We start from the raw sequence: 14,228 nt of genomic DNA, 5'->3' as shown, positions 1-14,228 counted from the left end.
TATGGTATAAAAAACTTAAATCAATGATAATAACAAATTTTTTTTTTGAAGAAATCAAAATGATATATATTAATAGCGGCGATGAAAAAATTCTCAATCAAGATGTACTAGAGAAACTCACCCCGAAAAAGAATTGTTTACAACATAGTTACAGTAAAAAGTCAGTCGATACCCAAACAAAGTAAAGGGTCCGACCACCATTTTTGAGAACCGTACACAAAATTGGTGTTATTTGCTTTTAGCCACCATAACGAATGATATTTTGCTTTTTCTAACAACTGTAAAATCGGTGTCTCTATGTTCTTGAACAACCTGTTGTTACGTTCATTCCAAATCAACCAGACGCAAAGGAGCCAAATTAGTTGTAAAAAAGTTCGACGCGCCAAAATATGATAGTTCTGATGATCTTGATAGTAATATTCTATTTAAAAAAAATATTCTATTTAAAAAAATTAAAATAAAAGTCAATAGACATATTTTAACAGATAGTAAATCATTTGAAGATATTTAATTATTTTGCAAATGCTGACATATTATATTGAATAATATTAGCAACTGTCCTCGTGAGCTTAACTCAGTTGGTATGGATAATGCATAAAATATGCAATATTCGGGGTTCGAATCCCGACCACCACAAAATTCGAATCCCGGCCACCACAAAAAAAAAAAAAATATTTTAATATTATTAACTATCTATCTTTTAATATTATTAACTATCTATCCCGAGAGACACTTTTCTAATTTAGAATTATTATCTTTAGATTATCCCTCCGTTTTTTTTTTATCTTTTAATGTTTTAGGTTTTGACACAACACAAGTCTTAATGAGTAATTAAAGCATATAAATGTTTGTATGTTTTAGACTAAAATGTTTTTATTTATGATTAAATTCACATGTGATAAACCAAAAACCACAACTCCTTTAATAGTTTTAGGGTCTTGCTAACAAGTGCCCTAAGGGCATTGTTTAAGGAACCCAAAAAAAGAAACTATGTCTTGAAAATACAAGTCAAACACTTTTTAAAGTCATAACCGTACAATTTTCAATGCAAAAATTGCTACTTTTAGATGCTTAAACAATGCCCTTAGGGCACTTGTTAGCATTTTCCATAGTTTTATGGTATGTTTCTCAACAAAGGTAAACTTGAGAAAAAATATCAAATATACTAAAATATCAAATATTTTAGAATATAATTGAAGTTCTAAAACATCAAAAGAAAAAAATGGAAGGAGTATTTTTTTTAAAACTCGATATCCGATCCAAGAGTCGACTAATCCGAGGGGACCAATCCACTGGGCCAACTTGAGGAATGTGACTAAATAGTTTTTTCTTTTTTAATTGAACAATTTAATTATCTGTGTAGAAGAGGTTCGAACCCCAACCCCGCATATAATATGCGATATCCCTACCAACCAAGCTAAACCTCAAACTAACGAAGATATAATTTATTTCTCTTTCTATCAAATCATTAATAGATTACATCTTTTTTTTCCTCAGTACTCCCTCCGTCCCATATTACTTGACTTATTTAGAATATTTGCACAATTCATGTAAGATGCTTTGACTCTATTTTTCTACTAATATATAAAAACAAAATATAGCATATAAGATGTTGTTAGATTCGTCTCGATTAATATTTTCAAAATATCAAATTTTCGTAATTTTTTCTACTAGATTATTAAAGAAATTTAAGTTTAAAATTGTGCATTGGCATACGTGACAGAGTCAATTAGGTCAAGTAATATGGGACGGAGGGAGTAATATATTACACCTGTCATACCACTTTTTATTCTCTCTCTTGATATATACACCTATTGAAGCATCTATCAAACATTTTCCCTTTGGGATTGCTAATAATTAGTCGCTAACTTGCTATGTACGAAAAATGGAAAAAGAAAAGACCCATCACTTTTCGTGTCGTGTTTTTCTTTTTTAAGTTTATATCCTACTTGCATTGCAAGTTTGGTTAACTGCCTCTTTGTCCTAGTAACATCAAATTGCATTACCAGCCCTCCGCTAGTATAGAAGAATGACGAGAAAGTGTATGTTGATCACAAACACAAACAAAAATGATTTAGACACACACATAGATAAGGGAAAAAAAATAAAAAATGATATTTATTTGAGACAATTTTTTATAACAACTCTCTCACAATTTCTTTGTATTTTTTTACTAACTCTTTCTCCCTCTTTTTTCTCTCTGATCTTTTTATCCTCAAAGAATAAAAGTTGTCTAGAAATTATCCAAAAAATAACCGTACGTACTAGTATACTTTTTCGATAATATATTTATTACCATGAACATGATCTATAAATTAACAAGATTCATGCATCACATTGATTATTCCATATTGAGAATTTAAGATTAGATAAAAACACGTTACTTCTTAATACAGTAGAAACACTTTAATTTAATACTCGGTAAATTAATAAACTCTCTAAAATAATAAATTTGTCCGGTCCCGACTTGGGCCAATGTAAAAAATTGAAAAACTCGATAAAATAATAAGATAATAATTTTTCGGGAGATCCCTTTATAATTTTCGATCCCAAGAAAATCATAAATTAATAATTCATAGAAACTGAAAAAAAATATATTAAGAATACATTGAACACATTTGTTCCTCTTGATTACATTTACTGTACTTCAAAAGTCATTATTGATTTCCAATGCATATGAACACAATAGTTACTAATTTACGTTGAGTCCCAAGGTTCGCTGTAACTTAATTCTAAGAGGCATAAACTAATTTGCCCTTTTGTTTGGTATGTACAGTATAATTACTTAAAAACTCTTTAAATTAATAATTATTAATTTATCGATAAATTAATAATTCTCTAAATTAATAAATTTCTCCGATCCTGACATTATTAATTTATAGAGTTTTAACTGTAGTACCTCTTCACTTCTTAGGGTGAAGTCAAGTCAAGAAGCTCAACCCAAAATGCACATGCTTTACCTTACTACCTTCCCTTTTCCATCTCTACTTTAGCTGTCATCATTCACATAAAATCATAAAATACAGCTTTTACATTACACAACCATTTGCCAACTGACCTTTTCTTCCCTCTTTTTCACATTCCAATCCCAACTGGCAACCAAATCCATCCCTAAGCTAAACCACCCCCTTCATTCATACACTTTCATACTATACTATAAAGTCACAAATCAACCCTAAAATACATTAATCATTTCATCAAAAAGCATCATAACCCTCACAAAGCAAGCAAAAAAAGTACCCCATATTCACCTTCTTCCCAACCAAACCAAAACACAAACACAGACACAAAAACATCATAATACATTGTCCAAACAAAAAAAAAAACATCATAGTATTATTACTACATCAAAAATCTACCAAAAAAACATCATAGTACATTATTAGATTCCGATGGAACAAGAAGAAGACATATCACCAATGTCCCCATTTTGGGTCCCAAAAACCACCACCAACCACCACCGTCTCCGCCGCACATACTCACTCCTCCTCACAACAACCACCACCCTCTTCCTCATCCTCATAACAATCCTAATCTTCTTACTCATCGTGGTCCCCACTATATACTCTTTCATTTCAAACATCTTCAAATTCAAACCACAAGATGTTAAACACTCTTGGGATTACTTAAACCTTATACTAGTTCTCTTTGCCGTCGTTTGCGGTTTTCTTACTAAAAACGACACTAACGAAACGCAAACGACACCGCGTCGTTTTGATAGTTATAATAATCATCATCGTAGAAGCTTTTCGAATCCTGACACTGAAACGCCACCGTTTTGGTATGGTAATGAAAATCCATCGGTGTTTAACCGGTTGAGAAGCGGTGGATCGTATCCCGATCTCCGGCAACCGGAGGTGGTGGTTGCTGACGGTGGCGATGATCGGTACCGGTTTTATGATGATACTCGTGTAAATTTTCGTTATCGGTGTCCGAGATTTCAAGATGAAGATGAATTTCATCGGGAAACTGTTACTTCCGGTGAAACTTTCCGGCAACCGGAGGTGAAACCAGTACCTGAAAATGTAACACCGCCGTTTTGGTATGATAATTCTGATCGGTCTTCGTTTAACCGGTTGAGAAGCAGAGGATCGTATTCGGATCTCCGGCGACCGGATGTGGTAGTTGTTGAAGATGAACGGTACCGGTTTTATGATGATACTCATATTCACTTCCCTTATCGGAACTCTAGATTGGAAAGTGAAGATGAATTTCACCGGGAAAAGGTTACTTCCGGTGAAGTTTCCCGGCGATCGGAGGTGAAACCAGTGCCAGATTCTCGAACTGAAGATGTCGGAAGCAATGTGGATCGGATATATGAAGTGGAAACGGTTGAGAAATTGGTAATCAATGATTCTGTTGCTGAGAATTCACAACCGCCGCGGCTTCAACTGATACCGGCGGTGAGGAAGAAGAAAATTAGGAGTGCATCTATGGAAAACGTGGCAGCAGTGACTTCTGCGGAATTTTCCTCTCCGGTGCCGGAACCGGAGCTAAACCTGCATCGGCAACCGGCTGTGAGGAAGAAGAAAATTAAGAGTGAATTTGAAGTAAACACGGCAGTGGTTATTTCTGCAGAATTTTCCTCGCCAGTGCCAGAACAGGAGCTAAATCCACAACCACCGATGACAAGGACGAAAGGTGTTCGAGGAAATGTCAAGCGAACAAATCAACCGAAAGCGATCGAGAAATTGGAAGATAATGATTTTTTCGTTGAGAATTATCTACCACAGACGGTGCCACGGCGGTCAATGGCGGAGAGAAAGACAGGCATTCCTCTTAAGAAGAAAAGAGGGAATACAACTAAAGAGTTTTTAACTTCATTAAGAGGAAAGAAGAAGAAACAAAGACCAAAAAGTGTTGAAAATTTTGAAACCATTCAAAATTCTCAACCTTCACCACTTGTTTCACAACCACCTCCGCCACCACCACCGCCTCCCCCCGCGTCGGTTTTTCACAACCTGTTCACTTCCAACAAAAGCAAACACAAAAAAACCTACCTTGTTCCTATGGCAAGAGAGAATTCTAATTATAGATTGGAAAAGAATGTGGTGATGACTGGTAATGAGTCACCCTTGATTCCTATCCCTCCACCGCCACCACCTCCACCGTTTAAGTTACCGGCATGGAAGTTTAGGGTTCAGGGTGATTATGTTAGGGTTGATAGCATTGGAAGTTCGAGGAGTGGTTCACCAGATTCAGATGAAGTTGTGGAGTCACCAGTTAGTCAATGTAGTAATAGTTCATATGCTGAAGATAGTGAAGAGAAAAATGCTACTGAAATTGGAAATGCAAGTGCAAATCCATTGTTTTGTCCTAGCCCAGATGTTGATACCAAAGCTCAGAACTTTATTCAGAATTTTAGAGCTGGGTTGAGGATGGCTAAGATGAATTCCTTGAGGGAGAAGCAAGGAATTGGGAGGTCCAATCTTGGTCCTTTACAAAATCCTTATATTTAAAATGAAACTAGACCAAGTTCAAGTTAACAAGATTGATATTTGTTTTATTCTTGATTGTTATTTAAAACAGTTTTTCTCTAAATGGTTTGTTGATAGATACACATATATAGATTTCATTTTCATACAGAGGAATTAGTTCTTGTGCAAAGAGAATTCTGACATACAGTTATTGTATTAATGTAGTGCTCATTTTCTTTTCTTGAGTGGGGTGTGGTTTTTTGTATGCTTTGTGTATATGATATGGCCAGTTTTGATTGTAAGATTATTGAATGTTTTTTCTAGTTATGGTTCATTGTTTAAGTAATCAAAATTCAAAGGATAGTTAACATCATCTTTTTGTCACTCATAGTATTATTATTCATAATTGCATGTCATTTCGAAGTTTATACAAACGAGGATGATACAAACTATGTAGCACTGACACTTTATATTGAAAGTGTGACGGTGTCATGTTGGTGTCCAATCCATAGATACAAACTTTTTAGTAGTAGCTTGGTAACTTTGTGTTTACCCAAACTATTGATAAACTAGAATGTACTCGATGTTTATAATTCCATGCATAGTAAAAACATTAGGAATATCCTAGTCTGCTGGAGCAGAACACATTGCTTACTTGAATTGTTACTTGCTAATAGGAAATTGATGTCAAAGTTATCATTTTCTGTGAGTTAATTGTTTGATCAAGTCTGGCAGAGAGTGTTCTTGCTTCACACTCTCAATCCACCTTGCTTTGATGCGGATCTTTTCGATGCTTACGTTCAAGTTCATAACGATGGAAGGGTTCATGCGGCTGGCAAAAAATGCTTTTATGTCATCTGCTTCCTCATTGCTGTTAACCTGCAACATCATGAATTCAAGGAAAGAGAAGTTTGGCTGGACTGAAGCAAATTGGAAATTCAGTAATTTATCCACCAACTCAGCTTTCTCTGCATTTTCTTACCAGTGGAACTATCAGACTTATGAAGTTGGTAAGTAGGAGGCCACCGCCATATTTGGCCAAGATTCTTTCCCAGTTATCCTGCATTAGGTATCAAACCAGAATGATTCCATAAATTCAAAATAGACATCCACTAATTTAAGTTGAATTTCAGAACAGCTTTGCAAATCCTTTTTCAAACACATTATTATTAGCTAAATATGACATACTCATTGCTGTTAGTTATTTCTCACGGTTCAAGATTAGCACATACCTTCAACCATTTGACTGCAGTTCCACCGCCTTCTAAGCTTATTCTGCTTAGTACATAAATGATATCTTGATCTGGAATCTATAAATAATTTCAATAAACAAAGGTCAATCAATTGAGAAGGGGATTCGTTTCATTTGCTTATAACCAGAATTTGCATTAGAAAACTATAATACCTCATCAGACAACAAAAGATTCAGAACCTCTAGAACAACATTTGGGTCTGCACTTGATGCGATACAGCCTGCATGAGTTCATAACAAAACATATTTAATCAAGTAACTTAGCACTCTATCCAATATAATCACAGAATTCCAGAAGTTGCATTCAGATTATGAGTCTGTTTAAATTGACTTATTTGATCTTTTATCTATTGACATAAGCACTTGTGAGACTGTTTGAGAGAGCTTATGAAAACAGTTTGTGACGTGTCCGTAAATTGTTTCAGCTTATTTCATAAGCTCTCAAAGATTGTTTAAAAAACAGTTTGAATTTTATTTTATTTTTTGTTATATAAATAGCTTTTACATAAGCACTTATATGATAAGCGCTTATGCCATAAGTGATTAATAAAGCTATTTAGCTAGTCAAGGATTAAGTGCTAGTGTTATACGCAATATCCTGTCCCTTTCTTGCAAAACATCAGTGTTCTTATAGAAACTGAACAGGGACTCCAATCCACTCCTTTCACCAGTAGTACTCCTCATTACAGCTATATAAGCAGCCTGACAAATATTTTACAAATATTCATGTCAAATGTAATAGAATCAAAACAATGATTTGTATTCTTTAGGGGGAAAAAAGGCTTGCATATTACCTTTCTGGTGTTGGCTGTAAGCAGAGAAGTGTTTCTGTCGTTCAACAAAATCTGAAAACGGCGCATTGCTTCATGTTGAGTTTTATCATGATCAAGGGTAGCCAATGCCTCAATAACTTCTCCCCTCAAAAGTGAATTAGAGTGGTCTTCGCCAGATATAGAATCCCAACCTAACCGTCTGCACAAACAGTATAAAGTATGTCATTTCTTGCCTTTAACAGAAATGGATTCTAATCATGAAGTTGAATGCAGAAAATCATAGTGATGATATTCTCCAATTTGAGATATTTGTACCACTTTAGAAACAGACTAATATTGATTCTACAATACAAGTGCACAATATGTGTGGACCCTATATTTCTTAGTATGCTCTGAGCATGATAGAAATTCACAACTGAAGTAAATATTCACTCAAAGGGAAATTCCAGCCATTATGGTGAATTATTTGAGTGAAGTTTGCAACAGCCTTACTCTGCTGAATACATGAGAAGGCTGATAAAATATTGCTTCAATTCATTCACCAAATCTGGAATGGCGTCAATGGCGATTTTCAGAACATCATAACAAACCTGTCATAAAAATGAATTACGATATTGCGTCACTATAGATAGATGTTGAGGTCATTGGAGAAAGTATGGTAGAGAAGATGTATATACTTACATCGATCAGTCTCGATACAATAACATAATCTAACTCTTTTCTATAAACATCCATCAACATAAGCAAAGATGACAGTGACTGTTCACAAGCCTGACAAAGAGCGTTTCCGTCGTCCAAAATGCCTGTAAAATTAAAATTCACTTCTCTTAAGGCTTTTGTAGTTTGTATTAAACTTCTCATTTCATTTCCAATCATGCATTGGTTACTTGTCATATCCTCTTAAATAAAACTTCCTAGAAAAAAAAACTGTATCATAGGTTTCTATCTATGTAACTATGAATTTGCACACACCAAATTTATCAGTAGGAAGCAAGTAATAACCGCAAGCTTGTCTTCATAATTTACCCTATAAAAACCACTTTGATCAACATTGACTTTGATCCATAGATTTTCTTGACTTACCTCCTCATGCTTATTTTCATTTGAATTTACATCATCACCGTTATATTGAACCAGTTCGGATATTTCAACCCTTCCGTCGCTTTTATCCAAAAGAAATTTTGTCTGTCTTTCATATGAACCAATACACAAGGTTATCGGAACAATCCACTGTCCATCGGCATGAAGACTGGATAAAAGGAATCGCGCCTGCAATTTCAAATACCAATAGCAGTTACTTTCAAAGGTGAAAGTTGAAAAATTGTTGTCTATGGTGCATGTTAGTTTTTTTGCAACTACCTGTTTGAATTCCAAAATGTTATCTGTTAATTGAACATGAATAACCGGATATCCTGTGCTCTTTGTCCAATTGTTCATCATTAAATTGACTGGCTCACCAGATACCTCTGAAAGCACATTCCATAGATCTTCTGTTCTTGCATTTTTGGCTTCATATTTTCTCATATATGTGCTTAATGATTTCTTGTTTAAAAATAAAATAATGCAATGTCAGAACAGACTGATAGAAATGTTGCAGGAAGAAGCATATGTGCAATTGTATCTGTGATTTCATGCAAGTCTAAATTCAAACAAATAATGTAAGTTTAAATTTAAAAGTAAACCATTGAAGGTTTTCATATCAAAGGTATAAACTTCATAGAAATATTCAATGAATATATAAAGGATGAAATCATGAATAGTTTTTTCTATGCAAAGACATAATTAGGTCCACATCAATAGTTCAGTTGTCACCTGAAATGTAACCTCTCCAAGGTAACCCTGCAACATTCTAATTACAGAAGATCCTTTCTCATAGCTGACAGCATCAAAAATTTCAATAACTGACCTTGCATGATATATTTCTACCTGAAAATGTGTTAAACAGGAGCAACTTGTGTCAATATATTGTTAAGTACATTATATGATTGAGAATCACATTTGTAAGGCCAATTTCCTTTTTTGCTGACAAAGTGGAGTGTGAGACAAAATAATACTCCCTCTGTCCACAATAACTGTCGCATTTGATCATTTCACACAAATTAGAAAAAGATAAATGAAAGAAGTGGAACATCATTATTTGTTTAGTCAGAAATACTGTAATTTTCTTGCCTCAATTGGATGTGATTTTTCCAATGCGTCCATTCGTAAACCACTAGCAGTTTCTAGAAGAAACTGACTCCAAATATTCCATTCTGGATATAAGATGTTGGTGACCATATAACTTATCTGAAAACATGTTACAAAGTATGAAGATTATTCATAGATCAATGAATGGTTATAACTCAAACCCAGAAGGTTAAGAGAACCAATTACCCATGTTGCAAAACCTTCATTGAGCCATAAATGAGTCCACCATTCCATTGTTACCAAATTTCCAAACCATTGGTGAGCTACTTCATGAGCTGTGACAATTGTTATCTAAAGGAAACAAATGAAGGATATTAATATATGATGGATTATTCAAAACAAATATAATACTGAAAGTAAAAAATAAGATTAACCATGAAACATACTCTTTGCTTCTTTGCAGGTGCAGAATGCAATTCATGGTAAAGAAGATCACTTTCTCTATATACGATTAAACCATAATTCTCCATGGCTCCGGCAGAAAACTCAGGAACTGCAACTAGATCCAGCTTAGGAAGTGGATAAGGCACTGAGAAGTACCTAGATACATGATGTCAAAGAGAAAATTAACCAACAGCAAGGGGAGAGTTTTATGAAGCACCGACACAAACACCAGACATAACACTCTGACAAGTCCACCTCAGTAATAATTTGAGGAAATAAAATAATTAAATGTAACGACTTGTGTCGGTGACGCATCAGTATCGAACGCTGACACATGTCCGACACCGGACACACCTTCCCCTGGTGATAGGGCCTCCAATGGATCATTTCCTTCTTTCTTTATTTGTTTTCCCCTCATACAAGCAAAATTTTATTGAAGGAAATTGATATTTACCTTTCCTTCCATGTAGACCATATATTGTTTCTTTATCTCTAGACATTTTGTTAACAAAATTAAGGAGGTTTGAGTTTCCATGCAAATGTAGATTTATCTATACAATGAGTACTCTAAAAGTTGAAAGGGAAGGAGGAATTCACTTGGTATATATTTCTAGTGTCTTCACAGCTATATCCAATGCAAGCTTCCCTTGATCACTCTTTCCAACAGCACAATATAAACCAACCACAACCCCTATAAAGAAAGTTAAAAAAATGATCAACACAACATAAGAGGATTGCAAAAGCAAATGTGTTCAGCCCTGTCTAATTCTGTTTTCATAGATTATCTTGAAGTGCTTATGAAAATTAGCTGAAAACAATTTATAGATGTCATAAGCTATTTCCATAAGCTCTCCCAAACAGTCTCACAAGTGATTATGTTAGTATATAAACTCAAACAAGTCAATCCAAACGGTCTCATAAGTGCTTATGTCAGTAGATATACCCGTAGCAGTGATATCCTCAATGTGGTCAAATAAGCCAACAACAACAGTCACCAAATAAGTTGACATGATAGGAGACTCCTCAAAATAAACAGTCTTTAATTCACCATCTAGCTTTTCATTTTCAACCGGCATATTAGACAATGCAGTTAACTCTGATGGAACAGTAAGTGTTACCTTGAAAGTTGCCTGTAATTTAGAACGAATGGTCAAAGCTATTAGTCTTATAAATTGATAATATATGAATGAAAATAAGTAATATAATTCTACATACATACCTTTAGAGCAGGTTCATCCCAGCATGGAAAACATCTTCTTGCATCTACTGCCTCAAACTGTGTTGTAGCCATATTTTTCTTCACTTCTCCATCAACATAAGTGCTGTTCAAAACAAAATAATATTTGTACATTGTTATATTGCATGGAGAATAACTTGGAACATCAAGTATGAGTCATTTTAATTCATCAAGCAATTTTTATTTTTTATTTTTTATTTTTTTAAGGTTTACAACGGTATCACAGCTGGAATATAAATGTTTTAGTGGTCTTTACAACGGTATCACAACTGCAATTGTAGCCGCATATTTTCGTTATAATAAGGTGTTCAATGTAACATAGTAAAGGAAAAAAGGAAATACCATCTATAGAATCCTCTAAGATGCTCATTAAGGATTCCAGAAAACTCAATCACCAAAACTCCTTCTCCATCGCAAAGTGCTTCATCAAACACCAAGACTAGTATCTCATCCTCTTCATCCACAACAACATCACATGGAGTATACTGTTAAAAAAAATCAATCAAAGCTACAAAAAAAGTCAACCAAACAAAACAAAACAAATTAATCCAAATAATTTCACTATGTGCTTAAAGAATACTCACCTTTCCATAAGAGTTTGTGAACCAAGTATTTTGAATAACAAGTTCCAATGAGTTTAAGACAATGAACTTGGTCTTTTCATTGATGCTAAGATTAATTTGCACTGTGCCAGAAAAAGTGCATGATGAAAAATTAGGTATTAAGTGAAGTTCATATTTTTTTGGAATTGCAAAATTAGGTAATCTTGTTTGGCCTTTGAATTGATCTATGTAATGTTTCTCTTCCATTTTTTTTTCCAAAGAGAGTTCACTCTAAATTTCCTGTGTTTCCAAGTGAAAGATTACTTATGACATTTTCTTTTTTCAAAGGCTAAAGTATTATATTATACATAGAAAATTATAAGTCATAACATTACAAGATGAGAAAATGATGACATAGTAGATATTTTCTAAGGATTGAGGAAAATTTCCACACACATTATTCCATTGATTGAAACGTTGAATTGAGTTATATGGTTATCGTTTTCCTCCTTAGATGATTAGTGGTTGCAAGTTGTGAGTTGGAATATCTTTTAACTAAAACTTTTAGCATTATTTCATTTGTTATTTTGTAATGCATCACTATATATTATAATCTGCCAACCTTAACTTTCGGTAAGATATTGTTGTATACTAAAATATATTTTGGTACAATAATGAAATCATGTCAGTGGAGTCTGCTTGATGAACCACGGCATCCATTGATTCTACCTAGATCATACTTCCTCCCTTCCTTTTATAAGCACTTGTTGCATATTTCACTTTTTAGGAAGATTGGGTGTGTAATTAGTATATACAATGTATTTTATTTTGTGTGTAACTATTATTAATAAAATTACTTTTGTATACATACGACTGATCCAATAATTTAAAAAGTAAGTGGTTGAATATATGAGCCTCTTTGGTTTGAATATGAGGCCATTTTTTTTTTTTAAATTTAATGAAAAAAACCTTCAAAAGTTATTTTCCGAAACCTTTAAAACACAAAATATTGTTCGAGAGATCTCTTGAACATTTTGCGCATTTGTGCATGGCCAAAAAATAGGTGAATATTATGGAACTATCTTTAAGCTTTTACATGGAACCCTCCCAATAGCCCTTACTACAAGGTGAATATAGATGTTACAAGTCCACTTAACAATAATAAATTGTTGAGGAGTTTGGAGGGCGCGAGAGAAACAATGAGGTCAATGTTCTAAGACTACAAGAGAGGGATATTTCGCATATTCATCCAAAACTTTAAGACATTGGGTATATGTGTCACATCTCTTATAAGTCCAACATTTTACTCATTCATAGGCGATGTGACGTAATCACACATATTTAACACTTGCACTTGAAACCCAACAATTTCTCCCGCAAGTGAGAGTTCCCACATCCTATAACAGGATCCACTCCCCCCCCCCCCCCCCCCCCCCCCCCCCCCCCAAGCTGAATCAGGGTTATAATACCACATGTTGGAAAGTTCAGAAGCGCATGAGAAACAAATGGGACAAACGCTTCAGGGCCACAAGAGATGGAGACACCACATCTTCACCCATAATATTAAGACATTAGGTATACGAGTCACCTCTGTTATAAATACAACATTTTACTCATTCATAGACGACGTGAGACATAATCACTCACAAATTCAACTACTCACGCTTGAAACCAACATAAATGGGTATCAAATCTGTTGTTATATACACAAAGGAATTTGTGCTAGCAGCAACTTCTTGGTGTTTTGAGGCCTTACAAGATGTTGATGTTGCTGAAGATTTGGGATTGTGATTGGCATTAAAATTTGCTCTAGACATGGCTTCCTTCAAGTGTAAGTTGAAAGTGACTCTCTTCTTAACGTGGTTCTTCTATGCTGTAAAGGCTTCATAATTTATTCAGTCTTTTCCCTAAGTGTGTGATATCTTCCGTTGAGTCTGTCTGGATTAAAGATTGTCCTCCTTATATTTTTGGCTTTGTCGCAAGTGATTTATTTGTCTAATTTAATCAGTTTCCTTAAATAAAAAGAGGGACTACTTTTTTTTTCCCAAAAAAAAGAGGGACTATTAGATTTTTTTTTAGGGATGAGGGATTATTAGAAATATAATGTTAGATAAATGATTTTTTTTTAAAAGGAATATTAGATAAATGATTAGCGAGTTACAAATCTTTTAAGAGTATCTTTCAAAAAAAATCTTTTAAGAGTATGTTTGAATGAAGTAATTGAAAATTTTAGAGAAAATAAAATTTTAGACGATTCAAATGTTTCAATTGAATGCATTTTTTTGTTGGATAGAGTGATAAAAGTTTACATTTTTAATTTTTTTGGGCTATTTAAATAAATTTTAAAATAGTTGAGCTATTTTTTTTGAAACAATTAAAATAGTTACGATAAAAGTATCTATTCTTCTATAACATTATATAAAGAGGATAGACTCT

General features: G+C 33.9%; 1 protein-coding gene and 1 pseudogene across 2 annotated transcripts; one reads left to right on the top strand and one right to left on the bottom strand.

The window, feature by feature from the left end:
* Nucleotides 1-2,943: 2,943 nt before the first annotated feature.
* LOC146897139 (uncharacterized) lies at nt 2,944-5,790 on the top strand. Its single transcript, XM_085738672.1, has one exon. It carries the CDS (start codon nt 3,393-3,395, stop codon nt 5,457-5,459), a length of 2,067 nt encoding a protein of 688 aa, XP_085594798.1. The 5' UTR covers nt 2,944-3,392; the 3' UTR covers nt 5,460-5,790.
* Nucleotides 5,791-5,792: 2 nt separating this feature from the next.
* On the bottom strand, nt 5,793-12,119 carry LOC146897138 (aminopeptidase M1-like; annotated as a pseudogene). Its single transcript, XR_015023939.1, has 19 exons — nt 11,835-12,119; nt 11,593-11,735; nt 11,233-11,335; nt 10,957-11,143; nt 10,611-10,704; nt 10,016-10,169; nt 9,816-9,920; nt 9,612-9,728; nt 9,255-9,368; nt 8,802-8,984; nt 8,415-8,711; nt 8,124-8,245; nt 7,935-8,032; nt 7,464-7,641; nt 7,260-7,371; nt 6,823-6,890; nt 6,650-6,727; nt 6,400-6,477; nt 5,793-6,296 (listed from the first exon to the last, which is right to left on the bottom strand). The product of XR_015023939.1 is annotated as an aminopeptidase M1-like (transcript).
* Nucleotides 12,120-14,228: the final 2,109 nt, after the last annotated feature.

This window comes from Medicago sativa, chromosome 8 (genome assembly GCF_051527215.1).
Source record: "Medicago sativa cultivar Bolivia chromosome 8, Bolivia_mono, whole genome shotgun sequence".
Classification (NCBI taxonomy): Eukaryota; Viridiplantae; Streptophyta; class Magnoliopsida; order Fabales; family Fabaceae; genus Medicago; species Medicago sativa.
Note: the sequence above shows the minus strand (reverse complement) of the source record. Positions and strands in the feature narration are given on the sequence as shown.